Below are 13,987 nucleotides of genomic sequence, written 5' to 3' on the forward strand. Positions count from 1 at the left end.
ATAAGTGGTTGCCGACGTTCATATTGACACATGCCATTGCTTACTGTGCAGTTGGTGTAGTGGGCACCCCGGTCTTTGTAAATAAGTTTCAGTGTGTAAATAAACCGAAGTTTGCCAGAAAGTGAGGAAATACTCGTCCTTGAGACAGGACTCGTAGGGAAGTGGCAGCCTAAATAGAATGGACCGGCAGAGGTAGTGCGGCAGGTGCGACAAGACAGCTACATCTTTATGTTTCCGGAGGGTGCTGATAAATGGGTTCACGGCAATCACCTCAAGAAGTACTAGGTCCGGGTAAATAACAAAGCAGTGGTGTTTGAGACAGTTGAAGAGTTTGGTCAGTTAGAAACAGCACCGCAGCATAGACAAGCGGACAAAGGTGTAGTTATAGCGCTCCAGGGAACGACACACCTGTCGAATTTTCAGGCACGGGAATCGAAAGACGTACTGGAAAAGTATGAAAACGCTTTTTCAGAGAGGCTAGAAAATATAAAGTCAGAAACATAGAATCACTTTCCTCGCAGGCGCGACGCCGGCGAAGCCCTATTCCTACCGAGTGCCGGTAGCACTGAGAGGAGAAGTTGAAAGACAGGTATCTGAGTTGAAGGAATGGGGCTTGTATACCTTGTTGAAAGCAGCTTTGCACACCCGGTGGTGTGCGTTGCAAAGAAAGATGGTATGGTGAGTAGGTGCATTGATTACCGCGAACTGATTGCCGTCACAAAACCAGACAACTTTCCAATGGGGAAGACGACGGAATTGCTTTATGAAGTGGTGAAGGCTTACTACATAACGCTACTTGATATGACTCGAGAAAAGTGGCAGATACCGCTCGAAGAGAGCTCGCAGAAGCTTACCGCATTCGCGACTACGAGTGCCCTATATGCATGGCGTGTAACGCCGTATGGGGGTTGGAACTCCACTGCGACTTTCCAGAGGATTATCAATGAGGTACTCCGAAGGCATAGAGGCTATTCATGCGCTTACATAGATGACATAGCAGTGTACTCGGAATGCTAGGAACCACATGTATGCCACTTGAATGCAGTGTTGACCACTATAGCGGATTAACCCCCAAAAGTGCCGGCTCGCACAAGCGAAGGTTAAGTACTTGGGACATGTGGTTGGTTCAGGGTTCCACTCCTCTGACCATGATAGGGTTAGTGTGATAGCGCTGTTGAAAATACCCCGCACAAAGTCAGATCTGCGAAGTGTACTAGGACTTTTTAAATATTATCGGGAATACATCCCCTCGTACTCAGAGATAGTGTGCCGTGAAGTTATGTTTGGGGCACGAGAAGGATGGCCAGTCGGTAGATGGTGCCCGACAAAAAGGGAAGTTAATAAAAAGAGGCTGCTCCGCGGAACCCGTCTTTGTCATCGAACTCCGTGAGCCTTTGTTCACCACACCTTGTGCTGGGTAGTCACCCGCACGGCGGTAGCGCTCTCACGGTGAGCCAGACCGAGAAATAAGTGGTCGCTGTCGCGACACGACGCCCGACAAGATAATGTGGCGCCATGCTGTAACAATACGTGTGGATCTATGGCAGAATTGTGTCTACTAACGCAAGACAGCCGACCGGTCGTCTAGACAGGCTTGTTGTCGCACTAAAGTATCATTTAAGCTGTACGTCGTTGAAATGACAGATTTATTCTTAGCCGATGCTCGGGAGTGTGGGAACGCAGAGGTGGAGACCCATCTATGAGGAAAGGGCAGTTGTTTGCTCCATTTGTGGAGCTTCGAGTAGGGGTTCGTCCCACAAGGCTGTCTCATATGAGACGGGAGGTATTTAATGAAGAGAAATGGAGAGAGGGAAAGCTTGGTGCTCGGGAACGAGATGGGGAAGCGAGGACAAAGGTCGTGCTTAGCGCATACTCTGATCCAAGGTTGATACTACATCGAGAAGCCGGTGTAGATGTGTGGAGTATACGAAGGGATCGGCAAGTAACGCCGACGTTGATATTGATACATGCCAGTGCTTACTGTGCGGTTTGTTTAGTGGCCACCCCAGCCTTTGTTTGTAAATAAGTGTCAGTGTGTAAATAAACCGAAGTTAGCCAGGAAGTGAGCAAGCAGTCCAGTCCTTCAACGTGTCGTCGTAATCATCTTAACCATCGGGATTACATCCAGCATCCCAATCTTAACTGGCGCATTCGACAGGATTCTGCCGTATATCCACACGTATTGTTACAGCATGGCACCACATTATCTTGTCGGTAGCCGTGTCACGACAGCGACCACTTATTTCTCAGTCTGGCTCACCGTGAGAGCGCTACCGCAGTGCGGGTGACTCCCCAGCACAAGGTTCGATGAACAAAGGCTCACGGGGTTTGACGACAGAGACGCTTTTCGAGGAGAACAGCTTAGTCCGCATCTGGGCAGCCTCTTTTTATTGACTTCCTTTTTTGCCGGGCGCCGTGTACTGACTGGCCATCCTTAGCGTACCCCAAACATAACTAACGGACACACAAGCTACCGAAATAGACGTCATGAAATAAGTGAACAGCTCTGAAGTTTTGTATTTCGAACAACCATGTAGTCACGGATGAAGAAGGTTGAAAGAAGGTACAACCTGCCTGGAATGGGAGCATTTAAAACACTGATGCCGAGTTCATAAAGCCCCCTTGCTTTATAAGTGATGTGGTTTACTGACTAATCACACTCGCAAAAAACCATCCAGCTGCAGGACTGCCTGGATGTTTTTGTTTTAAACGAGAAAAAGGCTTCAGATCTTTTTTTAGGGAGCGAACAGTTCTCAAAACGTACGCATACGCGATAACGAAACGATAATGTTTGTTTTATCAAATGCGCGTGCATCTCCGTTTTCATGTCAATGAGGCCTTTTTCCGTGATCTATCACATAAACTTTATTTAGTATCTTTAACAAAAAGTATTACCACGGACGAGCAACATCATACTGTATCTGTGGGCAATTTAGCACTTGTTTGTTGAAACAAACCACGCTCAGCATGACACGCCGGACGTAACTGCTGTTGGTAGTTAGGTCGCACCTTCTGGCAGTCTTCACGGCGATATCGCTGGCAGTAATTTACTTCTGAGTCGTGGCTGGAGGTGGTTTTGTCATCGGCTTTGCCATCTCTATCGGCGTTGGTGGAATTTCGACTGTCGCATTCAGTGACGGGGATGTTTCATTCCCCAAACCTTTCTCACGCCTCGGGTAGTAGTAGGACTGGTCGTGGATGGGGTAGGACCACGTCCCCCTATTACGCGTCTCGTCCGGTTGCTTAACCTTCTTACGCCTGCGCTTTGTGTCTCGACGATGCGGTTCCTCTACAACGAAAAGTGGCTCGTGTTCCTGCGTCACAAGTGGGCGCAGTGTTACAACAATCTGCGTGTAATGAATCAATCCCCTTACCCCACTACGAGCATTTACACTCACCTCTGACTCACTTTCTCTGTCTCTATTGTCGTAGTCGTTTTCCTCTTCTCCGACTACTACCACATTGGGACGATACCTTTCTACAGAATCTTCTTCCTCATGCGATTGATTCTCCGTCTCCTCTATCACCACAGGGCTCGACGCAGTTGATTCGTGTTTACCTAAGATGCAATCCTGCAGCAAAAACGGGCAGCAAAAATTTGTCTCTTTATTTTGTCGAGCTCATTATTACGCGCACAAGCCACACACCACCCTGTATTTTGCAAAAGGCCGTTTCATTTTAAAGAAAAGAATGCCGCGACTATGGGAAAGTGCGTTTGTCTGGAATCTGCTGCGATTAATCAGGTGTGTCGTAAATAACCAGTACGAACCATTGCACAGAATAAACCCGTTGAGTATTTTTTTTTTGTGCCGCGAAAATAAAGCAGGCAAGCTGGAACCTTCACTCACTGCATCAGACTTGACGTTGGAAAGTGCGCGACATGAAATACTACTGCTAGCTACAACGTGCGCAACGTGTAATAATCAGGACCACTCAAAAATATTTTATGTGGTTAATCTCGCTACTACGCAGAGTCACAGATTGCGAAGACAGCAGTCCATTGTCTACGTGGTTTGAGCTCGAAGCCGTGGTACTTCCTCTGCCCGTGTTTAATCAATGCCTGTGTGAAAGGCATCTGTAGAGCACTAAAACTCTGTCGGAGTTTTTAAGGGCGACACCCATGAACAAAACATTCTGAATTGCTTTTGTTGTCACGAATGTGACAACAAAAGCAATAGAAAACGTGCGTTCTTGTGTGTAAATTCCATTAAATTCTGTCCTTGTGGGTGTGTTCTAGCTGAACGCGCACACCAGGGGAAAGAAAGATAGACACAATAAGTTATCGGTGCAGGTCCATTGTTGCCAGAAGTACCAGGGTCTCACGGGTAGCCTGACACCAGGGTGAAAGCGAGGAATCCAAGGAAGGTGACCAAAAGGAAAAGAATATTTGATTCGCAACCAGGACAAAGCATAAGCGAAGCTTGTCGTCGAAAAAGCCCTCGACGCTAGATGCGAAGGCCTTTTATAAGCATTGAGACTAGGAGGAGAAGGGTGCAGCTCCGCAGATAAGACGCTTCAAGCGTCCCCTTGTGATTCCTCCAGTATATCTTACAGAGACGCCAGCAAGAGAGAGAGCACTGTAAGAGGGGTAACGAGTACTGCACATTAATAAAGCTTGGTTGTGAGGCGCATTCCCATGGAGTCATTTATTTGTTTATTTATTTTACTTATTTATTTATTTATTCATTTATTTTTTGAATATACTACAGCCCAAGTAAAGGGCTTTAACAGGTATGGATAAGTAATACAAGACGAAAGCAACACAGAAAAGGCAACAATATAAAACTAAAATACATTGGAGCATTACGCGAAAAAAAAAAACACTTCGCATATTGAAAAAAGAGCTTACATATGTTAGAAGTAGTTAGTAACAACATCAATGAAATGTTAATAGGTAGTGAGCGAATTCTCTCTAGTAGGTAATTCCAAAGCTCAATAGTACGCGAAAAAAAAACTACATTTGAATGTGTTTGTACGAGCAAATAAAGGCTTTACGTTCAAGTTGTAGGAGCTGCGGGTGCAAGTTCCGTTCATAAATAGTATGTTGTTTCCGCCAAGGATGCCAGTAGAGGAGCTTATAACCGTATATAATAGTTTTAAAGATTTAATTTGATAACGAGAATGCAATAATACATCATTTATTGATTGTAGGGCCTGTTATGGTGAGAAGTTGTGGCTGTAGTTACGGCATATGAAACGGATTGTTTTACGTTGGACGCTGTGAAGTATTTTTAGGTCACCTTGCTTGTGAGAGCACTAAACTGCAGATACTTGTTCTAAAATAGGCTGAATCAACGTCTTATACAGAAGTAGTTGGGTATCGTGGTGGTATTCGGCTAAAATACGGCGCAAATAACTTAATTTTCTAGAGCTTTTCCGCTGATGTATTCAATTTGGCTAGTCCAGAAAAAACGTTTTTGTTAGAATCACACCTAGATATTTATATTGTGACACTCTTTTAGGTTGTGTAAAAGCCAGATAATTATCAAATGAAAACAGGTTCTGTTCTGTCCATTGGTAAATGACATGACCACTGTTTTATTGCAATTTACCTTCATCTGCCATGTTTGGCCCCAAGCGCTTGAAGCGCTGAATATATATATATATCTATATATATATATATATATTCAGCGCTTCAAGCGCTTGGGGCGAAACATGGCAGATGAAGGTAAATTGCAATAAAACAGTGGTCATGTCATTTACCAATGGACAGAACAGAACCTGTTTTCATTTGATAATCATCTGGCTTTTACACAACTTAAAAGAGTGTCACAATATAAATATCTAGGTGTGATTCTAACAAAAAAGTTTTATATATATATATATATATATATATATATATATATATATATATATATATATATATATATATATAAAGTGGCTGGGGGATAGCTGTCGTGGTAGCTCAGTGGTAGAGCATCGAACGCGTTATTCGATGGTCCCAGGTTCGGATCCTGCCCACAGCAAGTTATCTTTTCACCCACTTTTATTTCTTCTCATTTACATCACAATTCGCCTAATAACTTCCCCTATACTTTCCTGGGCATTATTGTCTATTAGATCTCATTAATATTGTGTAAAACACGAAAAACGAGCCCTTAAGTATACACTTGTTTCCCTTATTCATTAACGAGGGTCTCGTACTGGCAGACTTGGTGCCTCTGGGTTGTATACGGGGGACTATTGGTCAGGTGCCAGTTAGTAAAAACCTCGCGTGCTACGTGACGCCAAACAGGCTTATAAAGAGTGTACCACACTCGCCGCCATGGCTACTAGTGGTGCTGACTGACACTCCCACGTTTAAATTTACATATATCCAATAAAAGTGGCTGGGGGATAGCTGTTGTGGTAGCTCAGTCGTAGAGCATCGAACGCGTTATTCTAAGGTCGCAGGTTCGGATCCTGCCCACGGTAAGTTATCTTTTCATCCACTTTTCTTTCTTCTCATTTACACTACAATTCGCCTAACAACTTCCCCTATAATTTCCTTATCATTATTGTCTGTTAGATCTCATTAATATTGTGTAAAACACGAAAAATGAGCTATTACTTATACATTTGTTTCTCTTGATTCTATACTTGATTCTCTTGATTCTATACTTCTAAACTTGATTCTATACTCAATATTTTCTGTCTTGTTTCTTGGATCGTCCATTCGCTTCATTATCGTTCACAATTGGTTTCTTTCCATTCAGTAGAGGCACCCTTGTTGACGTTGCGTCAGAGGTTCCGCAGCAACGTCAACAAGCGTGCCTCTACTGAATGGAAAGAAACCAATTGTGGACGATAATGAAGCGAATGGGCGATCCAAAAAACAAGACGGAAAATATTGAGTATAGAATCAAGTTTCATTTGCAATTTAGAATAAATTAAAGAGTGAAAAGCTTTTGAAAAGTTAATGAAAATGACATTTATTTAATTACCTATATTTAGGAAAGAGGCGACGTCATGAACGAAATCAACTAATTGTGTAACAGTGCTGTAGCCTCAACGAAATTCATGCTGAGTTGATGTTAGAACTTCATTAGTGTCGATGAATTTTATTTTATGTTTGTGAATATTATGTTCCAACATCTTACATTACTTTGGTGTGAGAGATATTGGCCTGTAATCAGATAAGAGTTGTTCATCACCATATTTGTATAAAGACAATACTTTCGCTGTTTTTTATGAAGATGATACTTCACGGCAGTCCAGGAATTTCTGGAAGATTGCAGTGCGGTGACGAGCTGTCCATGCGGAGTATCTCAGGAGAAAGAAATTCGGTATGCCGTCCATACCATGACAATTCTTGGTGTCGAGATTCAAGATTAGGTTCAAGACACCTTCAGAGCTTATTTACATTCAAGATTATTGGTTTGTACGTCATGAATAAAGAATAGAACAACATGGTTGTTGAGAGTAAAAACTGTTGAAAATAGGAGTTATATGCATTGGAAACTTCAAGGGAGTCGTTTGTAATGGTATGAATAAGCTTGACGGAGGAAGTGGTTGTAGTACTAAACAAGACTGAAGTCCAAAACCTGCGAGGATTTGATTGAAGTAATGAAGGAAGTTGTACAGAAATGTAGAAGCCTTTGGCATTTTTTCTGGCAGAGTGAAGTTCTGCCTTGGCTTTCTCAAAAGAAGCTTGAAGCACAGGGTTATCATGCCTAATTTTACGCAATCTGGCAACACGGCGAGATAACTGCAATATATCCCTGCTAATTCAAGGGAGTTTGTCATTCATCTTTTTTTGTTTAAATGGAATGTACTTGTTCATGCAAAGCTTCACTAATGTCTCAAAATAACCGACAAGGTTGTCAACACGAGACATGGCACAAAGTGTTAAAAGTGGTCAAAGTTATCTGCCAAAGTATCAGAAATCGACCTATATTCAACTTTTTTTTTAATTCGCGAAATGTAGAGTAGCTAAAAGGTTCATGCGGGATAGGACAATTATTGTGCATAAGAAATGCGTCATGGTCCGAAATTAATATATCGTATTTAAAGCCTAAGGTAGCCAGACTGGTGGGTATCTAGTCTGGAAGTCTTCACGGTCATCGGCTACAGTGGGTTCATAACGCCAGGCAAGAGGTGATACCTATCGATCTACATTGTCGGTAACTACATTTCTAGATGCGCTCTAATGTGGTTTAGAAAAATTTTGTAAATCTCTATATTGCTTTCATTTTACTGTTATTGTTATACTTTTTTTCTATACATCCCACCCCCTTTGCAATGTATTTATACCCTTAGGGTTTTATGAATGGGTAAAAAATCAATAAAACCTTTATGTGTCGAGGTCTGTATTAGAAATACCTGTTCATGCATATTACTTTTTCTTTATGCAAATAATCAACGGTTGGGTCTTGCACGCGCTACCAGTATTCTAAAGATCAACCAATATACGCGTTTTTTCATTAGTGTCCCTGTATGAAATGGCATCGAATATCAGCGTGCATTTAGAGTCTCGAAATAGTAAAAATATTTACATAGAATGAGCATCCTGTTAGAGATCTCTAACGCTCCATTAATCTTTGATTATTGCAGCGACTCGTCGTCCTACGTAGAAAAAGCCGCAGCCAAAAAGAACTTTGTACACCACATGTCAAACACATATCAGTACGCTTGTTGTCTATTATTCGTTCGATTTTTCTCTGCATGGTGGCACATATTTTACCTATATCTCATTGGCAGCCGTAAAAACAACATTGACGACATATATTATTCCTACTTTTTTCAGCCTGAGAGATAAGCAGTGCATGTAAGGAATACCTACGGCATGCTTGTTTTTATTGTCTTCTGCAACCATGCTATGATTTAAACAAGACAGACTTCTTTAAAAGTCCAAATCAGTGGTCATTGCTACGCGAGGCTAAGCTGTATAAGTATGCCGAACAACCTGTGCGTTAAAGCTGGCACTCATTTTGTGCTTACACGACTTTTTGAGCGACGACTTAAAGCATGGCATTGCTATGCTTTCTTGACTGCTCTGACTATATTTACCATCTTGAATGGACATGGCTATATCGTCATACTGTCTGTACTTCTCTCTTATGTCTGTGTTTGCACGCCCAGTGTTTTGACGTAAACTACTTTGTTAGCTTTCTCTTATGCTAAGTTTTCTAAACGTCAAGCAGAAATATCTGTACACCTGTAGAAGTTCAAGAGGGCTAATTGATTCTGGTGGTAAAAAAACAACAATAACGAGCTCTTCTAGACCATATGCAGGTTCTAAATGTAGGACTTCACCAGCTGATACTACTCTTTGATAGCGTAAAGAGCACAGTATAAGCCCTTTTATTACTTATGTAGAACGCGACACTGCTCGTAAGGGGGCACGAATGTGACTGGCTATTATTTAAGCCTAACAAGTGTCAACTCACCTGAAATCTCTGAATGCCCTTTGACAAGACTGACTGGGACAATGACCTCTGTAAAATAAAATGTATTTTTAAGGGCTAAGCTCACGTTACATAAGTAAAATAGGTCCTAACCACGTGGTGAGAGTGGCATTAAAAATTGTGGCACACACTTTCTATCAAGAGTAAGCTAGTAAGCAAAGCTTGGCGTATGTATGCTTGAGATGCTTCTTTCTTCTTTCCTTCTCTCTTTCTTTGGCGGACTTCATTCACAATGATACACATGTCATCGCGAAAGTCTTTTGTATTGAGAAAATTGAAACAGCGAATGAGTTACACCTCACGTAATAATGCATCGAGTATTCGCCACTTGTTATAATTGTTTGATGAAATTTAAAATTTCTTAGTGATATTCCTTCCGAAATACCCAATAGGCCCTGGCCCAGTCACCGAAGAAAGCAGCAATATGGGGCTTTTATGCGCACGTCTATGGGATGCCAAATAGCGAACCAGCCGCATTACCAGAAAAACTTACCATTTGTTTGTCAATGATGTGACGGAAGCAAACAGCCATTTTTCGTGCCTAGGAAAAGAGAGCATGGAATATGTAAAAATAAGAAGTATAGGAACACAGAACCCATAGTGAAGTAGTTGCAAATTTTTTTTATCCAGTCGAGGCCGCAGGAAACCTGGAGATATTTCATTGGAACCACTCATAATTCGCCAGTGTTTTTTTGTTATTTTCATAATTCTAAATATTATCCGGGAAGCTATCTCTCATTGCCAAACACACACGCATACGTACACCCATATATATATATATATATATATATATATATATATATATATATATATATATAAATGTGTGTGTGTGTGTGTGTGTGTGTGTGTGTGTGTTTGATAATTATAAGTCGAAAGTGTGTGACCATGCGTTCAACTGATAATTGATATAGGTAGACTTGGGGCTGATTTCGCATGGGCTCTGTGAATATTGAAACGAATCCTAAATGTTGTTTGTGTTTGTCCAATGTACTGCATACTGCACACGTTGCATTCGAGTAGGTATACTACATGAGAGAAATTAGATGTTAGCTTTCCTGGTATATTAATAGAAAACTGATTGTGCGCTGATTGCTTTGTCAGTTCTCGCATCGCTTTACATACAAGACTTCGGGACATGAGCAAGGTTGGCATGAATTATTAGGGTGTTAAGTATTGATTTGAGGGTGGACAAGTGTGTCTTTGAGGTTGCGTGGTCGTCGGTAAACGACGCCAGGAGTGGATGGGAATGCGCGTTTCAGACGTTCACTATGTTCTAACGTTCTAATGTCGTTTAAGGATTTTGTTTACATTGGGGAAGTTCATGCTCTAGGTTAAGCAGAGGTTTGTTTGTTGCGGGTCTTCTTGTGGTGGTCGCTTCATAAGTTAGTCATCACGCTTCAATTTCCTATCTTTCAGAACGGCGTCATCAATTGCATGTAGGGGGTAAATTTGTTTGTCGAGCATAAGTTTTAGCTTCTGTGAGCTCGTGTCGAAGTCAGTGTCCCATGAGCAGATTCGCTTAAACTGGTGAGCCTGGCTGTATGGAATACTGTATTTACAGTGGCGTGGGTGATCGCTTTGGTAGGGGAGGTATTGTTCTCGGTCCGTTGGTTTCCGATATAGGGTTGTAGAAAGCTTGTCTTCTTCTGTTGTTATGGTAACATCAAGAAATTTTACGGTTGCTTGCGAGTAGGTGTGTGTGAAGTGTATATTTGGATGTACAGCGTTGTAGGTGTCAATAAAGCTGAGACGTTTGTCCTCGCTGTGAGTTCAAATAAGAAATATGTCGCCTATATATCATCTGTATAAGAGTCGTTTTAAGGAACTTTGTAGAAGAAATTCGGATTCCAGCTTTGCCACAAATATGTTGGCATAATTGGGTCCCTTTCTGGTGCCCAAAGCGGTCGCGATAATTTGTCAAAAATACTCTTAAGTAAATTCAAATGAATTTTATTCTAGGACCACCCTCGTCAGAATAGCGATGGCAGAGAAATCTGGGGTATGAGGTTGTCTGTGGTTTCTGTACATGTTTTGTAATGCAGCTATGCTGTCATTGTGAGGAATATTTGTATACAATGAGGACACATCAAGAGTAACCACGAACGAGGTTTCGGCACACCCAGACCTGCAATGTGTTGAAGAAAAGTGACAACTATTCTAACCCACAACTATTTCCAGAACATTCGCACAATGCTTACCACTGAAGATCTGTGCTCGCACCACGCTGCATATTCTCGAAGAGTAAGCTCTTGTCTGTGCAAAAGACAGTTCTCGAACTCCTCAGGATTCTGCGGAAGGGGAAAAAAAATTGTCGAAACAGTCCTAATGCCCACCAATTGCAGCGCCGAGTCATCTGTCCCTTATCGTCTTTCTAAAATCACATCTCTTTATACTTACAGACTTACGCAATACATAAATACTCAACAAAGGGAATGGGAAAGCGACTGCCTTTGCAGCTCAGTTGGTGGACCTTACGTGGTTATTAAAGGGAAAAGAAGAGAAAAGTGAAAGTGAGCCTCGTAACTGTCTTCATCAGAGTGTGACACCTCAACAGTAGCTCACAAGGGATGAGGGTAAAAAGGGTTTATAAAGATTAGATAAAATATATATATATATATATATATATATATATATATATATATATATATATATATATATATATATATATATAGAGAGAGAGAGAGAGAGAGAGAGAGAGAGAGAGGCGCAGGTACAGGGAGTGACGGAAGTAAAGAGAAGATAGGAAAGATGAACACGGTCGCAGGAGTCCGAGGACGGGGCACCACTCGACGAGAGGTCTTGTCGGCGAAGAAAAAGGCGTCGGGCTAATCCAGCCGGCTGGAGCTACGCTGTCGTCGTCATCGGGGACCGGCGTCAGGAGGTGGCGTAGGACCAGCCCAGTCGGCCAGAGCTGCATTCTCGTAAGAGATCGCGAGGGCACAACTGGTCGACACGGTATCCAGCGAGCGAGTCAGTTGGTGGAGAAATCGGGCGCGTTATCCGAAGGTTGTAAGTTCGGTCCCTACTTGTAAAAAGTTTACCTTTTTTCAGCCTAATTCATTTTAATTTATGTCACAATTACTATAGAACACCTAAAGCATGCCCCGCCGCGGTGGTCTAGTGGCTAAGGTACTCGGCTGCTGACCCGCAGGTCGCGGGATCGAATCCCGGCGGCGGCGGCTGCATTTCCGATGGAGGCGGAAATGTTGTAGGCCCGTGTGCTCAGATTTGAATGCACGTTAAAGAACCCAGGTGGTCAAAATTTCCGGAGTCCTCCACTACGGCGTCTCTCATAATCATATAGTGGTTTTGGGACGTTAAACCCCACAAATCAATCAATCAATCAACACCGGCATGTCCGGCACATGTCCGGCATTCTACCATTAGCTTCCTTGTCTGATGGTTTGATTAGGTTGTGTCTGGCAGAAAAAACAAGCCCTCTGTCGTTCTCCCCTTTTTCGTTCTCTTTCTTATACATCACTTGTGTAGCAATCTTGCAGAATATGAGTCATCAATGTGTTATCAGGAATGCACACACATCGGTATGGTATACAATATATTTCAGCGCATAATTCATATAACGTAACATTTGTAATGAATTTATTGTAAACAATGCGCGACCACTAAAACAGGCTCTATGAAGAAGACGACATTTTTTTTTCAATTGTGATGTTTGAATTATATGTATGCATAATGCACCAACGCTGCAGATCACCTTGGTGGTTGCAACACCACAGCTTACCGCACTACACCAAATAAATGCGAAGAACCCATCTCACGTCCGAAATATGACACTCAGGTAAAAAAAAAGTTACCCTTTGAGTCAATCTGAAACCATGCGGTGCTTGCGCAGCTGCAAATTAAGTCTAGAGGAACGAATACCGAAAGATGGAAAAAATAGGGCGATATCGCGTCATCTGTAAGTACATAAATGTCTCTACAGCGGGCTTTGAACGCTGGGCCTGTAGTACCGAGGGTTCCAGCCGCGATGCCTGGGCCTGTAGTACCGAGGGTTCCAGCCGCGATGCCACCATCAGAACAATACAATTTTTCTAACAAGCCTCCCGTGCAAGCACGCGAGTTCAAATTCTGGGCGCGTTTTATACAAGCTTTACAATATTCTTCGGCCAAGTCAGCCCAGAAGCACACAATTTCATGAGAAAATCGGGTAGCTTTTATGTAAGGGCGGCATTGAGTTGCTTTGCACGATAATTTTCCTTAGCTCTATGCACATATAAAGCGGTAAGTGTACTGCTTGGTCTTCGCTTTATTTTTCTCCAAGATTTTGACGCGTCGAGAAATATTCCCGGTAATATTTTTTCTATATTTCTTTTCTCAGCTTGAAACAACGCCCACGAAACTCTTTTCCAGTGCATTGGAATAGAGCTCTTATTGAAATGTCCACAATGATCGGGTGTTTACGAAGAACTCAAGTTTAATTTCTAGCTATACGACTACCGCTTTCTATAATTTGTGTGCCTGGGCACAGACGTTTACTTCAACGGCATTTTGCAGTGACACCTGTTGGCTCATGCAGTGCACCCATGTAAACTGTAAAAGGTGATTTGCTCTTACGCGCGAAAAAAACTGCGGATATCCAG

At 42.3% G+C, this 13,987-nt stretch overlaps 1 protein-coding gene across 1 annotated transcript in view; it reads right to left on the reverse strand.

The window, feature by feature from the left end:
* Positions 1-2,839: 2,839 nt before the first annotated feature.
* Positions 2,840-13,987, reverse strand: part of LOC119162420 (uncharacterized) — a 27,142-nt gene continuing 15,994 nt past the window's right edge. The window contains exons 3-7 of the mRNA XM_037414803.2: positions 11,585-11,674; positions 9,880-9,927; positions 9,369-9,416; positions 3,399-3,572; positions 2,840-3,314 (exon numbers count right to left, since the gene is read on the reverse strand). Of these exons, the coding sequence (XP_037270700.2) occupies positions 3,048-3,314; positions 3,399-3,572; positions 9,369-9,416; positions 9,880-9,927; positions 11,585-11,674 (627 nt within the window). The 3' untranslated portion in view covers positions 2,840-3,047. The remainder of the gene's footprint in view (positions 3,315-3,398; positions 3,573-9,368; positions 9,417-9,879; positions 9,928-11,584; positions 11,675-13,987) is intronic.

This window comes from Rhipicephalus microplus, chromosome X (assembly GCF_043290135.1).
Source record: "Rhipicephalus microplus isolate Deutch F79 chromosome X, USDA_Rmic, whole genome shotgun sequence".
NCBI lineage: Eukaryota > Metazoa > Arthropoda > Arachnida > Ixodida > Ixodidae > Rhipicephalus > Rhipicephalus microplus.